This window comes from Chlamydotis macqueenii, chromosome 3, assembly GCF_036417535.1.
Source record: "Chlamydotis macqueenii isolate bChlMac1 chromosome 3, bChlMac1.mat, whole genome shotgun sequence".
Lineage (NCBI taxonomy): Eukaryota > Metazoa > Chordata > Aves > Otidiformes > Otididae > Chlamydotis > Chlamydotis macqueenii.
In genome coordinates this window covers 95,111,156-95,131,513 of record NC_141558.1, presented here as the reverse complement: position 1 = coordinate 95,131,513, position 20,358 = coordinate 95,111,156, and the positions used below count along the sequence as shown (strand labels likewise).

The 20,358-nt window shown below is 37.2% G+C and overlaps 1 protein-coding gene across 1 annotated transcript in view; it reads left to right on the top strand.

Moving 5' to 3' along the window:
* Positions 1-20,358, top strand: part of RYR2 (ryanodine receptor 2) — a 430,134-nt gene that overhangs the window by 178,719 nt on the left and 231,057 nt on the right. The window contains exons 10-12 of the mRNA XM_086745890.1: positions 314-410; positions 12,944-13,018; positions 17,109-17,265. Of these exons, the coding sequence (XP_086602016.1) occupies positions 314-410; positions 12,944-13,018; positions 17,109-17,265 (329 nt within the window). The remainder of the gene's footprint in view (positions 1-313; positions 411-12,943; positions 13,019-17,108; positions 17,266-20,358) is intronic.

The following is a 20,358-nucleotide window of genomic DNA, read 5'->3' as shown; positions in this document are numbered from 1 at the left end:
AGTACTTGCTTCCTAGTTTCCATTGGATCAGTCTTAGTTGCACTGGCTCTGTACAATCCCTTGTCTGTGGCTCTCTCCTGATTCACTCTTTTCTACTTGCTGATTTGGAGCTTTTCTCACTTGGCAATATTCAGCTGGCTCCCCAGGGTACAAGATAATCTTCCCTTTCTTGACTCTCTTTTTAAAGTAGCATAAAATATCAACTGAAAAAAAAAAAGAAATAAAACTGATAGTGTTTAATACAATTTGAACTGTAGTTTTAAGTGTTGCTGTGTTCAGACAAATGCACTTGATTTTTCTCCCTGTATTCCAGGATTTCTGATAGGAGGGGATGTTCTGAGGTTGTTGCATGGTCACATGGATGAATGTTTGACAGTCCCTTCGGGTGAACACGGAGAAGAACAAAGAAGGTAGGTTTCTAGCTTACAATAGAATAATAACCAGTGTTGCTGAATCAGTATTGTCACTGATAGTACAGATTTTTGAAGGACATTGTGAAGAGATGTATTGCTCATAAGAAGGAATATTATTGAGGTTAACTTTGGACATGAGCCTCTTGCATTTTGTTTTCAGTATTGTTCAAGTCTGATTACCAGCTGTAAAAGCAATAGTGATTTTTAATAACTTATTGTCAACTTTACTGACTTAAAAGCACTGTGAATGAAATGTGTTGGTTTCTTTACTGCTGTTTTTTTTTCTGTGATCACACAAAATTCCTCAAGCCAGGATATGTTAAGATTACTACCAACTCCTTCAAGGCTACTAATTTGGGTATTGATCTCAGGTGTACCTGTCATGATAATCTAGAACTTAATATATGGTTATTTTCCTGACTAAAGGAATCCTAGAATGGAAGCAGACAAGTTATAGTAGCTCAGTATGTGTTTCTCTCAGTTAACTAATAAATCCAAATGGTGAGAAGACTGGCACTGAAAGTGGCATGTCTCAGTGGAGTGATTACGTGAGTCTATGAAAGTCTTCCTTATTTGCTCTAATGGATTATACCCTAAGCTTCATTTCAGTAGGGCAGTGCCATATTATTTATTCCTACTTTCAGCCTGAAGATTGCCAAAGGATAATGCTGATTTTAGAATAGTTTGTTTAATGCAGCGTATTGGGTAACTGCATTTCCATGACAAAGAAAGCACTATTCATTCATTTCCAAATGAGTTTTCCTGGTTTGCAAATAGAAATGTATTTTTTTTATTCTATTCTATTTTTATTTGTAAAGATAAGAACAAGATACTGGAAGCTCTCATAAAATATAGCAAAAGTCTTCTATGAATTTCTAAATATTACTAAGAAAACTTTGAGTTGTTTCACTTAACATTTGACATTTTCTTACACAGCTGCTGACCAACATTTCCTGGTTCTTTCTCATAGAATCGTAGAATCATAGAATGGTTAGGGTTGGAAGGGACCTTCAAAGGTCATCTAGTCCAACCCCCCTGCAAGGAGCAGGGACATTCCTGACTAGATCATATTTAGATAAGGGAATTGCTTTTGAACACAGAAGGTATTTCAAAATGCTGAGACTTAAAATGTGATCAGTTTATGTCTTAATTTTAGTTACTATGTAATAGATCCATTACAGCTTGGAGTTTATTGCTGCTTTTATTATCCTCACCCTGAAAGCGATGAACAGATAAGTTAATAAATAAATAGGATCCTATAGTATTTGCTCTTATTTCAGTTTAAATCTTGCAAAATTCCTTTTAAAAATTGTAGTTGCGATGTAATTGCAGATTCATAGGATGATCAAGCACTTCAATAATGAACTTTAATACTTAAGAACACACTAAAAATCTGTCTCTACAAGAGTAACGTTGTACATAAACTGCAATAAAGGAGAGTGAAGTTGCAAGTTAAGAAAAAATTCACTTGATCTGCTTCTGCATTTACATGGTGCATATTTGTGTCCTACAACATGGGAAGAAAAGGGTTCGTTTCTTAAGCCACAGAGCAGTGCAGTAAACAGACCAGATTGTTATTCCTCTTTCTGCAGTGTCTGTCTTTTCCCCTGTCTGTCTAGTACCTCAAAGGAAGCAGAGCTAGTAGACAACAAACAGTACCTATGTCTTTGTCTTTCCTGATAGCAATAGTGAGAAACATTGCTTCTCAGTGCTTCCGAAAAAACCAGATTTGATCTTCTGAAATTTTATTGTTGTTTAGGAGCTTTCCTTAATAAATAAACACAATAAAAGTTTAATTTTTTCATAGTCTCCTTTTCTGAAGTTCTTCTGTTGCTTTTCTGAATTTTAAAAAATTCTTTTTACTTACAAACCTAAAATATAATCCATTATTCCTTTTAATTTTATGGAGTTAGTTAGCTATAAATGCTCTGTGCCCTACACTTTCTTCTCTTAAATTATTAGTAAATTTAGTTATTGCTTAAAGCCTCTACACATCTATCTCTAATTAAGACTCTTGCCTTTTCAAAATAATATCTAAAAGGATAATTTGTGGCTCCTTTCAGTTTTCAATATGTATGCATACCTTATTTTGGTGGGTGGTATTTAACTGCTGGTAAAATTATATTTAAAAATACGGGTAATTTTAGCAGGTAGGAAATTATAAGATGAATTATTTTCTGTTTCATTTTAATGTAACTTCTGCACATATGGCATGGTGAAGTATTCGGAGTATAATAATTCTGTATTGTCCTTAAATTGCCCTTTGAAATAGTCTGGTGATAGATTATTGTGGTGCTTGGTTTGTTTTTTTCCCAGCATATGCATGAGGAACAGCTCTGTGGAATGGCAGCATAAAAGAACACTGAGAAGTTCCATTTCTGTTGTGACTCACTAATTCCTCTATCTCATTTTTATTTTTCTGCACAGGCGTGCTCCTTATGCTTTTTCAAATAAATAAAAGATCAGACAGTTCTAAAATAACAGTTTTATTCTACAACGTCACCTGGTATCTAAGCTTGGGAATGAATAAATTGTTTTGATGTGATGGATCCTCTCAGGCAGCTTCTAAAAATAACTACTGTTCTTCTCTATTCTTAGAGCATTGATACAGTTACATAAATTTGAGTATAAAAGTGTTTCAAAGATTACCAGAATTCTGAATAAAACACACATGTTCTCAAGCTGTTTATACTCTTGTGGAACAGCATTTAGCATAGTGGAGACCTATGACACGGTGACAGTTACAGGTACTATATTCATGATTACAGCACCTAACAAAGCTTCCTCTGAGGCATGGTCATCCAAATCTGCACTGGAAGAGGTCTAGTACAGTGGCAGAAATAGTCATATAAAAAGCTTATAAAAATTCTTTTCTGTCTCACACTTTTTTTCTGAATGTACACTGTGTTTCCTTGCTTAATTGTTGAACTCATGTGTCCCTTCATGTGGTCCTTAAATTGTGCTGCTGTAATCACTAGGAGGTAGGGTGGAATAATTGTATTTTTGGAAGAGGGACTTTGAAATCGAGAGGTGAGATGCAATTGCATAATGAGCAATTGGAAAAAGAGCAATATTCAGGGCCAGCTTTTGACACAGGCAAAGCAGATGTTTGCCCAAGGTGAGAGACTAGTTAGGAGGACAATTCTATTCCCTCTCTCCAACAACTGAGATGCAGGAAGCTACTTTGACCAGTAATGGGTAGCCACAGCGCTGGTTGTTTCATGCACAGCCCGCTCTATACCATCTTCTGTCCATGGCCCCTCTGTTCTGGAAGGGAGGGGAGCTGTGATGGGGCTGCAGGCTGCTAGAGCGGTGGTTCCTCCCCTGCCTCCTCCCTCCTGCAGGCAGTGGTATTGTGTGGACTCAGTAGTACACACATACATACGTACCTTCTGCCCTGGCAGCAGCAGATGCAGGTGGACAATGGAGATAAGCAAAGAGGCAAAGTGCCTGGGCTACCTCTTGCCAAGGCTGTTGTGTCTTGGTGCATTTAAATTCCCAGTGAAGATGGTACCTGGAAGAACTGGTCTGCTGCTGCTGTCCAGCTGAATTTTGTCAAAATTGCTGAGAAATCGTGAGTTGTGTCTGATAATGCTGCCTTTTATGTAGTGATACTTGGTTCTTGATGTAACGCCAGTGAGACACTATTCAAAGATTACATCTCTGAGCTATAAATACTTAGAGAGTACTTTGAGTGTTTGTGTAGTGGGAGACTCAGACAACTGATTTAAACAGATTCTTGCAGTAGTAACTTAAGAAAAGTAGTAAAATAGAATTTTATTGCTTGAACTAATATTTTTCCCCCAAAGATGATCTAGCTGGAATCAGAAATCTTAAAATAAGTTTTAATAATTGTATTGCCTTATTCACCTGTCCTGGTTCTGGCTAGGATAGAATTAATATTCACCTGAGCTGAGAGGAGAACTGGAGCTGGTGGCCCCTATGGAAAGTACTTTTCTAGTTTCGAGTAGATTCTCCCTAACCCATTGCTAGACTTAATTTGCTTTGAAATTAAAAAGCATTCCAGCTGGAAGCAGTGCAAATACAGATGTTTGTGGTTATGTGTTGGTCTACTTGATATTACACTAGAAAAAAATAGTGGTATTGTTTTTAAAACACTACAGGCAGAGTGGGCATGACCCTTGTAGTTTTTACTTGCTCTGACCCAGACAAAGAACAAAAAAGGAATGGGCAAAAGGTTAAGTATGTGCAATTTCACTGAATTAAATACGATTTACTGCACATTCTAGTTAGGTATGTTGCTGATTTAAGGACAATGTTTAAAGCCTTGTGCATAGAATCCTTAAACTATGCTTTTATTATTTAAAATGCCTTAGCTATCTATAGCAAGCTAGAGCTAAATTTGCAGTGTTGTTTCTGTAGCTCTTCAATTCAAATTTCAGAAGCATTTCCAGGTAGATTGAAAAATAAATATAGGTATAGATATACAAAAGAAGACATAGTATAATCAGCTGGGTGTTCTTCTGACCCTAAATTTGATTCTATTGATCTTCAAAGCCAGGGGAAGCTTCTGCAGCAGTGGGAGTCTGCAGCTGGGAGTCTGTATTCATCTTGACTCCTTTTCCTCCACTCTCTGCCTGCGTGGTTTGTGGCCTGGCTCCCATCATAGGAGCTGATGGAAGAGGGCTGTCAGTTCTGTGTATGGGACTGAGGCAGATCCACAAGGGTTTCCTTGGTTTATGTTTTTCTTTCTTGAAATAAAGGATTGCGTAGTGTCCTTTCCTCTTGTTTCACACATGAGAAATTTGTTAAAAGTTTTTAATACTTCTTTTCTGGGTGGAGGGTTGTGTATGATTAGCCAGCAGAAGATTTAAATCACTCTTTGTATTACAGGTACTTTAAAATGGTCTTTGCTTTCATTTGGCATCTTTTCCTGTTGAAATTATGACTTTTTTTTTTTTTTTAACAAACCCCTTATTTGGTAATTATAGTATTGAGTCTTCACTTCTGAATTGATAATATCAAAGGAATGAATAAATTTATTTTAATTATAATGGAAGTTGGTATTTGGAGCAGATATACATGGAAATGCTGCTGTTAAATTGTTTAAAATTGTTTCAGTCTTTTAATTCAAAACTTTTCCAAGAAATGTTCATAATAAATTCAAGTTGTGCAGCAAAGATTTTAAAAGTATTGTAAGAAACAAGCTGATTTTTTTTCTGATCACAATTGGATCAGTAAACAGTTTTTACAACTAAGAGGAACTATTTTGTGTTTTTCACAAATGACATGCAGTGTTATGCATGTCATTTTTATTTTCCTGTAAAAATGTCAGCTGGTTATTAATACAGTACTTTGCATGACTGTAGAGTTTTGCATTACTTTGCAGTTTTTTTGTTTTGTTTTCTTACAAGTCCCCCAAAACTAATGACAGATAGCAATGGAAGTATGTAATCAAAATTATTTGGGCTTTTTTTTTTGATTGGATTGTGATACTCTTTATTGTACCACAGTCATTCATATTCTTTTAGCGCAGGAGTAGGGCTGTGAGTATTCATAGTTTCCAGTGTAGGAGGGGGCCATAAATGTTTCTGGTGCAACTAATTTGCGTTTCGATATGTATTTTAAAGTGATGACTGCAGTAAAATTTGGACCCTTCAAAAATATATTTTTATAGAAAGAAATCACCTGTGGAAAGAGCAAAGTGCTCCTGGCTTTTGCAAAGTATCACTTGAGGTGAAACAGACTCCAGTTTCTCAAAACATCTAATCAGAATAGGCCTTCATGAGGGTGTGTATATGTGTAGCTTAATTCCAGAAGCAATTTTTTTCTTTCCAGCCTTTGAGAGTTTCTTTGGGTTAAACATGATGTTAAGTCTTTTGTAAATTATACTGAATATTTTGTGTTAGTCTCAGAAATGGATAGACATGGTTGTAAAGTGATGAAAGTCAAAATCAGTTTGATTTAGCCAATCCCAGCTCCTTTTCACTTTCCTTTTCATGCCATTCTTTTTAGACAGGTAAAATACACTCTCTGATATGGTGTTATGAACTAGTGAGGTCTGTTGTACCCCAGAAAGATCAGGATCCAGGCGCGTGTGACGGATTATTACAACTGAAATGTGAACTCAGAAAGTTTTCACCCAGCATAAATTAATAACATTTCTCCCACGCCCAAAATGACCCATGGGCCTTGGATACTAATGATTGCACTCTTATGAATTAATTTGAAAAAAAAAAAAAGTAGAGATCTTTAGTGATTGTTTGTTTGTTTGTTTGTTTTTTTCCTTCCAAATTATAAAAAGAAGAGCCTTGCCTGTTATTGAAGGGAGTGGAACAATTTCTTTAACTTGATCTTTGACATCTTACTTGGATTTATTAATTTGTGTATAATCTAGGTACAATATTGTTATGCTATTTATGCCATATTTATGGTACCTTGATTAGTTCCAAGTTATTCAGTTTTACTTCATTGTTTCCTTGCTATGGAACTTACAGGTTCTTGAACCAAGACTACAGCAGTATTGAAACACTGTCATTTAGCATAATTTATTTTAGCCTCATTTAATGCCCATTTGTAGCCAGTGAATTTCACTGAAATGATCGCCCTCTCTCTGATCAACAATACTTTAATAAGAATATAAATTCGATAATGATTCTCCCGGGGTTTTGATATGTGGTAGTCTATTTTCAACCAGTGTAATTAATTCATTATTGTAATTGGAGATTAGGGATTCAGATAAGAAGCTTTCTTTTTGATGTCTGCCGTCTCTTTGCCTCTACCTCACATCCGGGAGAGGTGGAGGAGGGGAGTGCTGGGAGGGAGCAGGCGCGCGTGGTGGTCTGGGCGGGGGCGCTGTCTGTGGTGCTGTAATTACAGCCCAAGCGCCGTGAGACAAACTGCCTCTGCCGTCCCAGCCCTAGCGACTGTTTATATTAAGGGGAATTAAGTAGATTAACGACATAGTTGGAAAAATGATGATTTTATATTTTTAACTTAGTCATTGGTCAGACAAAAAAAATGACTTCATTACACAAACTGGTTAACTAGATTAAAATTTATAGTAAAATGAACTGAAAATTCTCAAAGGTTCTGAATTCCTTATAGATATTTTCATATGAAATTAAAGTCGTTAATATCTTTATTCCATAAATGTAGAGTATGCAAATAAAGTACTTTGGAAAGAATAGGAAAAAAATATCAAGAATTAGTGTTATGTGTATGGCTCAGAAGATACAAGGTATCCCGAGCTGTCTAGGAGAAGACTAGCGCTCATTGTAGCTTGTCCTCTCTTTTTCTGCTGTTATTTGTACTTTCCTCATGCATTTACATTACTTATAATTTCATAGTAAGTTTCAGTAAGTTGTAGATTTTCTCTTTACTTGTTTGGCAAGTAAACGTGCATCTTCTGTGCATCTCGCAACTTGAAATTTCATTCTTTTCATCCTATCAATGTAAATCTGCAGTGTTTTGTGTTATTCACATGTCATTAAAACCAGTGTTTCGTTTGACCTGGTAATATTGGTATCTGATATGATTTACCAGTGTCAGTTTCAGGAAGGATTAAAATGTTATGAATCATACTTCCTTTTCAGCACTGAAATATTTTCAAGAGTATATAAAAATAAATGAGGTGCATCCTATCAAATAATGCTTTTATATAGAGCAAGTACTAAGGAAGTTTGAGTAATTTCAAAGCAGTTTACTACATTTATTTTAATGAAAGGAGTTAAAAATGAAGTTTAGATTTCTTAGAAGAAAAACATATGAGATGGTCATGCACTGCCCCCATTCAGCTGCTCTGGGGCAATGGTTAGTACGCTGTTATGGTAAAAGCAAAGTGACTTGCCCTTCAATGAAGAAGTGATATCTTTTACTCAAAGCCACATTTTCTTTACCTTCTTTTTATAGAGAAGACAGTATCTAGCTGAAGATACCAGAGCTTACACCCTATTCTGGTGCTGTGTGCCAACTTGTTTTTTTTTTTTTTTGTAGCATGTGTCTTCTTTCGTGCCCATACAAGGTTTTGCTGCTACTTGACCCTGGTCTCTGGGTTTCTCCTTTTGCTTCCCTACAGGGATCCTTGATCCCTAGCCCTCCAGTCCTCAGCTCTTTCTCAGTCCCCCTCCAGATTGCTGTCACTTGTTCTTTTGCTGAGGCTTTGCTGTTGCCTTTTTTACTTTTGTTCCTGAAGTGCCATCACTGTGTTATCACTGCCTTCACTCCCTCTGTTGCTACTATACTCATTCATTTATACGGACATAAGAAACAATCCCAGGATCCTTTTTGTTTCCTTTGGTAAACAAATTACATGTGTTTATTTAAGATTTCTTCCCTTTCGCTTTCCCATTTTCTCATCTTGCATTACCATTACAAGACTGATAGCTCCCCTTTGAGAGAATGGAGGAAGGAAATAATGGATGGACAGTCACATAAAAGAAAAAGACTTCACCCATGAGAAGCCATTCTTTTAAGTTCACAATAGGAGTTTAAGATATTTAAAATTACACTGACCGGACTGCTATGTGTAATCCAAAGCTAGCTTCAAAAGAGTACTCAGACTGAGAAACTGTTGACAGCTTCCAGGTTTTCACTGTGAGAAAGAACTTCATCCCTGAAAAGTAATCAAAGATACCAACTTAAAAATGAAATATTCTGATTAATTTAAGCCTTTGCTTTGACCTGATTTGCTAAATAAAATTGTTAAATTTTGTATTATGCGAGTGCAAGAATTCCAAATGCATTTTTTGTCAGTGAGGTTCATATTGAAATAAGCCAGGATGTAATCAGAATGTTTTGAGTTAAAAAAACCCCACAAACCAACATACTCACCCCCTGCTCTGCCCAACCCAAACCAGCCAGGGTGACATCTGATCTATTATTGTTTAGGTGTTACAACATAAAGCCAGTCTCTTAGTTGCAGAACAAAAATTTGAACATATGCCTGAAGAGGAGAGTGTCTGAACAGAGAAGCAACTGAATGCAAGATTGTTCAGCATTTGCATGTCGCTGTACTAATGAAGGTCAATTTCAGTTAACAATAAGATTGATTTTGAATTTCATTCCTTTCTGTGAGAGATATATGAGACTTACTAATACCTGTCAGCTGCTCCTAGCACTACAACCATTGCAGCAAGGGGCTGATTTCGTACATGTTTATATATACACCTGAAACTTCTTTTTGGTACATGGAGCATATGCCAGAGTTTCTGTTTATAAATGGGTCATGAATATTCAGTGTCAGTGGTTCTGTAATTGTAGTGAGGGATACTTATTTTGTATTTTGACTTATTTTTCCCCCCTGCATAATTTGTCTTCATTTGTTTGTAATATCTGGGAGCGTTTATTTCCTTAAAAATTTTTAGCATAGAATCAAGGAATGGTTTGCATTGGAAGGAATCTTTAAAGGTTATCTAGTCCAATACCCCTGCAGTGGGCTGGGACATCTCCAATCAGATCAGGTTGTTCAGAGCCCCATCCAACCTGGCCTTGAATGTTTCCAGGGATGGGGCATCCACTACCTCTCTGGACAACCTGTTCCGGTGCTTCACCATCCTCATTGTAAAAAAAAAAATTTCCTTATGTCCAGTCTAAATCTGCTCACTTTTAGTTTAAAAACATTACCCCTTGTCCTATCACAACAGGCCCTGCTGAAGAGTTTCTGCCCATCTGTCCTGTAGACTGGAAAGGCCGCTATAAAGTCTCCCTGGAGCCTCCTCTTTTCCAGACTGAACAGCCCCAACTCTCTCAGCCTGTCCTCATAGGAGAGGTGCTCCAGCCCTCTGATCATCTTCGTGGCCCTCCTCTGGACCTTCTCCAACTGGTCCATGTCCTTCTTATGTTGGGGGCTCCAGAACTGGACACAGTACTCCAGGTGGGGTCTCACCAGGGCAGAGTAGAGGGGGAGAATCACCTCCCTCGACCTGCTGGCCACGCTTCTTTTGATGCAGCCCAGGATAGAATTTGCCTTCTGGGCTATGAGCACGCGTTGAAGACTCATGTCCAACTTTTCATCCACCAGTGTAGCCCCAAGTCTTTCTCCTCAGGGCTGCTCTCAATCCCTTCATCCCCCAGCCTGTATTCATACCAGGGGTTTCCCTGACCTAGGTGCAAGACCTTGCTTTGTTGAACCTCATGAGGTTCACATGGGCCCTCTTCTCAAGCTTGCCCAGGTTCCTCTGGATGGCATCTCATCCCTCAGGTGGGTTGACTGCACCACTTAGTTTACTGTCATCTGCAAACTTGCTGAGAGTGCATTCGATCCCACTGTCTGTCATTGATGAAAATGTTAAACAGTACTGGTCCCAACATGAAGCCTTGAGGGACACTACTTGTTACTAACCTTCATCTGGACATTGAGCCATTGACCGCTACCCTCTGGATGCGACTATCCAACCAATTCCTCATCCACTGAACAGTCCACCCATGGAATCCATCTCTCTCCAATTTAGATAGAAGGATGTTGTGGGGGACTGTGTCAAAGGCCTTACCGAAGTCCAGGTAGACGCCATCTGTCGCTCTTCCCTTGTCCACTGTTGTAGTGACTCCATCATAGAAGGCCACTAGGTTGGTCAGGCAAGACTTGCCCTTAGTGAAGCCATGCTGGCTGTCTCAAACTGCCTCCCTATCCTTTGTGTGCTGCAGCATAGCTTCCAGGAGGATCTCTTCCATAATCTTCCCAGGCACAGAAGTGAGGCTGACAGATTGGTGGTTCCCAGGATCCTTCTTTTTAAAAATGGGTGCAATGTTTCCCTTTTTCCAGTCAGCAGGGACTTCACCTGACTGCCATGACTTTTTAAATATCATGGAGAGTGGCTTGGCAACTACATCAACCAATTCCCTCAGGACTTTGGGATGTATCTTGTCAGGTCCCATGGCCTTATGTATATTCAGGTTCCTCAGGTGGTCACAAACCTGATCTTCTCTTACAGTGGGAGAGACTTTGCTCCCCTAGTCCCTGTCCTGTGGTCTGTCCACTCAAGAGGTGTGGGAGGAGGAATTGCCAGTGAAGACTGAGGTAAAAAAGTTGTTGAGTACCTCAGCCTTCTCATCTGTTGTTACCAGTTCACCAGTCTTGCTCATCAGGGCGAGTATACTGCCTTTGACTTTCCTTTTCTGGCTGACATACCTGTCGAAGCCCTTCTTATTCTTATATTCCAAGATATATTCCAGAGCATATTCCAAGATGAATTTTAGCACATCTGTAGTTTCATGTATTGTTACCAGTACTGAGAAGTATATTCTAACTCACTATTTCTTTCGGTTTTGAACCATCTCTTTCAATGGTAGGTTTTTCTCTGTGCTAAGCATTCAGTCCCTCTGGATTATATCCGCAGGAGGACTTTGGAAGCTAAAGCCTAGTAAGTACTAGGTACCTAATTCCAAAATTCTGGTCCTCAAAAAATTGCTTCTAACAAACAATGGGAAATGCCTATAATTTCTGTATTAATATTCCATAAAGTTATTCCTCTGGTTATTTTTGGCAGTGCCTGATCTTGGCTGAAGATCACAATGTTTGCTCAATCCATAAGCTCTTTCAGGATCCGTAAAACTAGACCATCCTTTGGCAGTGTTCCCTGACATGCTTGATCTGATAAGAACAGTGACAGCACTCCTTTGCATAAGTGATTCCTTTATTCATTTTCCCAAAGGAAAGGCCTAGGTTTTTAAATTTTGGCAGTATCTTAGGGCAGAAATAAAGGTGCAGGTGGGAAGCAGTCCAAAGGACGGCTGCCTAAATCTTGAGTGGCAGTGCGTAATACTCATGACATTCCTCAGTGTTTGCTTTGAAGAGAAGCCAGGTTACATAACTCAGGGCTTTAGTTGACAATAAATCTAAACCATTTTGTGGATCCAACATATATCACTTATCTGTGTGTAGAATAATGCAGAAAAAAAATCAACCTTTTTTTAGACTCAATTGACTGTTTTTTAGAAGCACTCAGATTTCTGTATATATACAGGAACTAGAGAGGTAATTACATATTAAAATTTGGAAATAGGGAGCTATTAACATCTGAGCTGTGTGAAGAATGTATCACTGTGGTTGTGAAACTTCAGGTGCTGTGACAATAAAATACAGTGCAAATAGGTGAATCTTCATAATTCAATGTAATTAGTTACATGATTATTTTAATAGTATGAGCTCTGAAAAAACACTACTTTTCTTGTGTGACTTGTATCACAAATCTTTATCATCATATGATATTTGTTTTTTCTTAGAATCTAGAAGTACTGTAATTATCAGGTCATTCCTCCCCTCCCACTGCCCCAGCCCTGCATGCTCTCTCCTTAAAGCAGTAAGCTGTCTAAGCAAACTCTGTATAAATCCTGTTGTTATGGATATTTCAATAATGGATGCTAAAGACAATTAAAATAAAATTGGTGTGTGTAACTAGGTCTGAAGTTTTAACTGATAAGAGCTGATTTTGAATATGGCAACCTTTGAACATGACAGTTGCAATAATTGGTTTGGTGGTCTTAAAATGAGATGCAGTTAAACAAACAAACAAATATGAATTCTTACAACAGAGCTGAACGTTCGGTCTGTGCCTTTGCTTGGTTTTCAGAACTGTCCATTATGAAGGTGGTGCTGTGTCAATTCATGCCCGTTCCCTTTGGCGACTAGAGACTCTAAGAGTTGCGTAAGTAAAATCTCTTTCAGAAAAAGAAGTCAGTTTGGCAGGGCACTTCTTGTGTAGTAAGAGTGTTCCGATAAAATCAGATTGATAACTGTAAAACCAGACTGATAATACTAAAATAATCTTCAAAAAGTGCTCTGTAACACTTTCATGAAAGACTAAAACAACTTCCTGTGGAGTGTGTTAACACACATGCTGGGTGTGGTTTGATTTTTTTTTAAGTTGTTATAGCTTTCAGTGAATTAAAAATTCACATTTAACACATAGTACTTGACATGCTCAGAACTGTTTTCATTAAAAATAACAATTCATGTGTGCCCCTAACTTATTTAAACCATTTGTAAGTCTTTAAAGGCAAAAATTTGCAGGAAAAACTGGTACCTTGCATAAGTGTTGGAATTATAATAAGGAATTGTGCCTTGTTTGTTAAGGTAATTGCACTGTAAAGTAAAGTTGCACTTAAATTGTATTATGGTATGTGCTTGTGATAAAATTTCTTGTGTCTAATAAATGATTGCTTTTTAGAGATTAAATCAGAGCAACTTGGAGAAGGATTACACTCTAATGATGCTGTTTTCTGGGTGTGCATTTTATTTAATAGGATGATGTTGAATGTCATTGATAGGGCAGTGAGATTTTTGCTTTGGACTAAAATTGACCTTGAGAGTCCTTAAGTGACAACAATGAAACTGTGGAAGGATGTCTGGCTTTTTATTTTCCTCATTGTGTGTACTTCCCTACTCAGCAGTGGTACGGGAACAACGTGGGGATTTGAGAAATTACAGGTTCCTGTTATGACTGTCATGTAGCTCACTTTGACAGGCACTGTATACACACTTTTGAAATATAAGCTTTTGAACATATATGACTGAGAAATGGTGAGAACTATCAAAACAGCTCAGCAAAGGCAGTGGTAATCTTTCTTTTTAAGGAGCATGACTTTATTACCAGATAAAATAAAAAAAAAAAAACAGAACCAAATAAAATCTCAAGAATAACACTCTCTCCTACAAGTTCCTCACCTCCCTATTTTCCTGTATGATATTCTAATAGCTGTATACTTTCGTTGCTGAATTGTGAACGTTCATGTAAATGTTTTGGTTTGTAACTTAGTACATGTATGCATGAAGTCCTACATCAGTGCTAGTCCTTGCCAGAATGACTGCACGTGTAATATTAATTCTGTTAATTTTATATGATTCTGAAGGAATCGTTGTTTCTGAACTCTTCTCGTTAGTGGAGAACTCATAAAAATTGCCTGGGTAGTCTACATGTGCAGACTGCCTCTTGGGATGCCCGGCCATGGGATGCCAGATAGTATTGCTCAGCATTTATTTCTTTTCTGAAAGGTGACAGGGATCGTGTTCTCACATTGTAGAAAAGAATTTTTAGTAGTCAGAAATGGCTTCACAAGATACTTTCTACTCAAAAAGCTTTTCTTGTAAGTGCACATGAATTCTTCCTTTTCCTATCCTGCAGGCATGAACTAGGGGCATGGCTCAGTTGCGCTACATTTGTTTTCTTATAGTCCATAGCTATGGGATCCAAGAAAAAAATTGAAGCAAACTAGAGGAAAGGCAGCACCCCAGCATGGCCTGTAATATGAAAGATGCAGAGCTGATGTGTTTTGCCAGACCCAGCAATACAAGGGCTGAGATTCATGACGTGACCTTTTACTTGACAAGCAGAAGTTGTGATAGAACACTGATACTTAGATGTGCTTTTGTGGAGTATACTGACTTTGCTGTGTAGAAGACAGAAAAAGAAGTGCATTTCTAAGATATAAAGCTTCTGTATTTCTTTACTTCCCAAAGTCCTCTCCCCTTGACTTGAACAGAAGAGACTGTACTTAACAAAAGAAAATATTTGAAGGGAATCATTCTTTTGGCTTCTTTAAAACCAATAACTAAAAAGATTCAGAAGTTTAATTAGTGGAGTGTAATAAATCCTGTTACAAAACAGAAGCCAGGTATTGCTCTTGCATTTTAGAAACTCCTGCACCTTAAAGTGCAATCTGCCAAATTAGTTTTGCATACTTTGTATACAGTATGGCCAACTTGTAAGAAGAGAATTTTAAACAAATGGATGTTTATATTGAATAGGTAAGTGCTTTAATCATCTACATGTATGTGTCAGGGAAAACAAAAATGTCTTAAACCTGTGTAAGTGCTAACTTAAGGGATTTTCACACTAGTACATGAATATATACAAAACATACATAGAAAACCTTTTTATATTTTAAATGATGCATCTGGAATTTCTTTAAATGCAAGTGAGAAGATGCAGTAATACAAAATTCTGATATGGGAGTAAGGTTATAATAGGATTAGGTTCAAGATAATGTTCATTGATATTATGTGAACTTTTGTTGATAACTTTAAGCTATATCAAGCCACCGTAATCACAAAGAATTACTAGTATTTGTGGAAGCACGTTAGAACCTCGACAGTACTTCATAACTCCATTATGATGGGCATTTTGCAAACACAAAAGAAATACGTTATTTTATCTCCAAAAAGCTGTGCACATAAATCGAAAGGGTAAACTTTTGAAGATATAAGACTGAAGAAACTTTTGTGAAGATCCAGGAAAACATCCTAGCTGTGGCAAATTTCCAATCTAAGGAAGAATCATAGAATCATAGAATCACATGGTTGGATGGGACCTATAAGATCATCTAGTCCAACCGACTTCCCACTACCATTGCTGCCACAGGTACTAAACCATATCTTGTAGCTCCTCATCAAGCCGCCTCTTGAACACTGCCAGGGACGGCAACTCCACCACCTCCCTGGGCAGGCCATTCCGGTGCCTGACCACTCTTTGGGAGAAAAAGTTTTTCCTCACGTCCAATCTAAACCTCCTCTGGTACAACTTGTGGCCATTTCCTCAGGTCCTGCTTGTTGCCTGGGAGAAGAGGCCAAACCCCTGCTCATCACAACCTGCCTTCAGGAAGCTATAGAGTGCAATGAGATCTCCCCTGAGCCTCCTCTTCTCCAGACTAAACAATCCCAACTCTCTCAGCCGCTCCTCATAAGACTTGTGCTCCAGACCCCTCACCAGCTTTCTTGCCCTTCTCTGGACACGTTCCAGGGCTTCAATGTCTTTCTTGTAGTGAGGGGCCCAAAACTGAACACAATACTCGAGGTGCGGCCTCACCAGCGCCAAATACAGGGGGATGATTACCTCCCTGCTCCTGCTGGCCACACTATTTCTAATGCAGGCCAGGATGCCGTTGGCCCTCTTGGCCACCTGGGCACACTGTTGGCTCATGTTCAGCTGAGCATCAACCAACACCCCCAGGTCCCTTTCCTCTTCACAGTCCTCCAGCCACTCAGCTCCGAGCCTATAGCGCTGCATGGGGTTATTGTGGCCAAACCCGACACTTGGCCTTGTTGAAGAGTTGCAAAGCCTTCTGAAAAGGCTTTGTGAAATGCATCCTCCTTAGTAAACCCTATACAAGTTTGTCTTCAGGAGCTAATCAGGGAGAACAGAAGAGTTAACTTCTCAATTTAAGGCAAGAAGTTAGAAACCTGTAGGCTGTATTTCAACTTGAGGAGTTCTTGGGGAGCTTAGAAAGAAAAATCTTTGCCTTTCTTCCTTAATTTCCTCCTACAGAATGTGAAGAATCTGGGCCAATTTTTGCTTAATATTTTAAAAAATTATTATAGAAGAATTTATTTATTGAGCTATTTTATTTTTTTTTTGCGTACTTCTGCTGACTGCTGTAAGAAGAGTGCTCTGGGACTACCCAGCTGCTGGTAGATGAAATTCTGGAGAGGGAACTGGCAGATCTAAGCTCTTTGTGTACAGCAGAAGCCTCCTTTTCTGTAGGCGGTCTGTGTCTTCTCTCAAGAGGAATTCAGTCTGAACCAAGGCAGCCTGTGCAAAGGAAGAGGTTAAAATTATTTATTAGAATGGTTTTATAGGAGATAACCACAAAGTAGCCATTTTCTTGCTGATGGTCTAACATTTAGAATTTTGTCTTTGCCAACTTGTTGGCAATATAATGTACTTTAAAATATTTTGGCAGTAGTTAAACTCTATGTTTTGTTTTTTAAAAAAACCAAATTTTTTCTGTGGACTTTCTTAGGTGGAGTGGCAGCCACATTAGATGGGGACAGCCGTTCAGACTAAGACATATAACAACAGGAAAATATTTAAGTCTTCTGGATGACAAAAGTCTGCTTCTTACAGATAAAGAGAAAGCGGATGTAAAATCTACAGCATTCTGTTTTCGATCTTCCAAGGTATGGTATCAGTGCAGCACTGATATAACTAGTAGTAATTCCAATCTCTTTAGTAAGCAAGATTTAGATATTTCCTATTGCATGAATTATTTGAGCCTTCTACCTTTTCACTGATTAAAAAAAAAAAACCCTCTCAGTATAATTAATGTCTAGAAAGCTTTTATCATACTTTTGTTAAGTAATGCTGCTGGCTGTTTGTATGTTTTTTGGGTTGTGGTTTGTGGTTTTTTGTGGGTTTTTTTTTTTTGTTTGTTTGGTTGTTTTTTACTGCTTACCCCCTTTTGAATAGTTTCCTCATTTCTTATTTGTTTTTCTGATTAACTTCCCTATTACTTTACTGCTTATATCTGTTGCTTGACAAAGGGAAATTTACAGTATTGTGGGTTATTTAAATTCAACTGGAAAATCAGGATTTCTTTCATCAGAAACTTTACTGTAGTCTAATTTAAAGTTACCATAGTTGGAATTTTTAATTTGACATCTCCAATAAGCATTTCAAGTTTAGAACAGTACTTGATATAGTGGGTAAACAGTTTTAAATGATACTATGATAGATCAAAGGATATTAAATAATTTATCATAGTTTTCACGTGCAGCATGATGTTGCTGAAAATTTTCCAACGATGTTGTTGTTTTTTTTAAAAAAATCTTTTAAAATATATAGTAATAATAAATAGAAGTATTGAATAATTTCTCTGTAGCATGTACTTTATATATTTTAAATTATTTGTCTCCTTGGGAAGATGAAATATTAATGTATTAATACCTGAAAGCAGGTATATAGACTTCTGCACTCTGATAACAAATACTTTAGTTCAGGTGATTGTTTTGAGACCCAAACAATGTTGTTTTTTTTTTTTTTTTAAATCAGTAAGAAAAGCCATATTTTAGTTCAAAAAATACTTGAAGGCAAGAATTGTTAGCAAGACAGAGACTAGCTTTTGTTGAAAAGTAGGAGGAAGAATTATGAAGATCCTGCTTGTGCTATAGATAAGTTAGCTCTAAGTATGCAAAACCAGATATGAGGGAAGAATACCCTTATTTGCAGTGTTAAAGTTAATTCCTTCAGGCATGTGACTAGATGATAATTTCAATTTCCAAATGAAAAGCAACTTTCATGTTTGCAGAGAAAATATTGAAATATCCCCTGTAAATCAGGGGATTCAGATGCAAATGTAAATGTTCATTTATTGTTGTTTTTAACCTTATAGTTTACAAGGGTCTTACTCATCATTTTAAACACATTAGATTGCCACTACTGCATTTAAAAATTAAGTGGAGAAAACCAGAAAGCAGGAGTTATTTATAAGATGTGTTATATGAACAGAATAATTTTCTCAGATGCTCAAGGTAACACACACACTTTTTTTTTTTTTTTTTTTTTTTTAGCCAAACCACATCATTCTGGTATAGAAGTTGAAAAACTAGATCAGAATCTTCTTATTCTACAAAATAAAGAAATGTGAAAGCTTAAAAACAGCATAAGCCAAACAGCACTTAGAAGATACGGATATTCTGAAGAGCTAAGAGTCTCTTAATTTTTTTTTCACCTGGGAACTGGGCTTTATGCTCTGGTTACTGTATATTGCCCTAATAGTAATCATTACATGAGAATTATATTAGCCTTTCAAGCATCTGAAATTCAGAAAATTCTTTTTTTTTTTTTCTCTTTTGTGTAGTCTTGCTTCACTCAGCATAGGATGTCTACAGATATCTGCAATTTATTCCTCAAATATATAGACTTGAGTTTTTACTTGATTAAGTTCTATATTTTTTTCTCTTACATTTGCTAAATATGGATTTTTTTAATAAAAATATTAGCTTAATATCACTTTTCTACTGAAATAAATTAATTTTCCTAATTTAGAAATACTTATACATTCTGTATAAAGTCTACTTTTCCTGTCCACAGTCTTTTCCAGTGGACAGAACTATATCAATTTTAATAAAATTTTATGGCCTGTTTTTTTTTTATATCTTCACCTGTTTCTTAATAAAATCTAATGGGAAATGTATTAATGTGAGCTTAAAAAGCAGTCACAAATTAGCTTCTTCCAGTCACTGATATCTGCTAGAATGTCAGTCCTGAAAGGGTGCCACAAGAGGTATAGGTTGGGTCAGATGACAAGAGATAAAACTGAAAGGACAAGCCTTAATCATGGGAATAATTTTTGGAATGTTGTAAGAAACTAAACAGAAGCATTAGGGTGAAATAACACATTTAAGGCTAGGCTTCATAGAATAATTTTTTTCAACATTAAGATAAAACCATTTAAAATTATTTTGACCATTTAGCCTACCAAAAATATGGGAAGATTGGCTTGTATTCTTGTATGCATGCAATAAAAACTGTCTTTCTGGAAAAAATCTGCTGTGTTCTCTAACAAACCTGTTCCTTTACAAAGCATTCTTGTTGCTTTGCGTTACTGGGGTGGTTTACAGACTGTTGCAAAAACCGGTTGTTCCTGTTCCAATGTAATGAATCAAGATTTTCAACCTTTGTTTAGAAAAAGTTGATGGTCTGAGAATTGGCCTAAACTGGAAATAAAACTGAAGCTTTTAATTGTAAATATGCTGTAGGAAGAATTAGCAGATGGTTATGTAATGACAGGTTCCAGTAAGAGCGTAGACGACTGGAAACTTGCATCACGTGATGTCTGTACCAATATGCAGTTATTAAATGGTGACACGGCATTTGCTGACGTTTTTCAGATCCTGATTTTCACTGATGAACTATTTTACAGTAGATAATGAGATTGATTCATTTTAAGTACTTTCTCAACTACCTGCTGTTTACTGACATGAATCCAGCACTCCATGCAAATCTTCCCCTTTAAAACCAATTTGTGGTTCCTGTTCAACTCCTCAAAAAAGCTCACTGTCTTGAAGTTCCCAAATGAATGCTCCAGTGCCTGCTGCCCCCACACCATCTCTTAGCCTTCTGTTTTCTCTCCTGTATTCAATCCAGCTTTTACTGTGTGCTTTCCTGGCTGCTATGTTTATTTACAGGAAAGAGCTCAACTGAATGTGATTGAATTCAGTCTGGCCTCTAAATTTGCACACAGAGCTGTCAGTGTACTTATATAGGTGAGG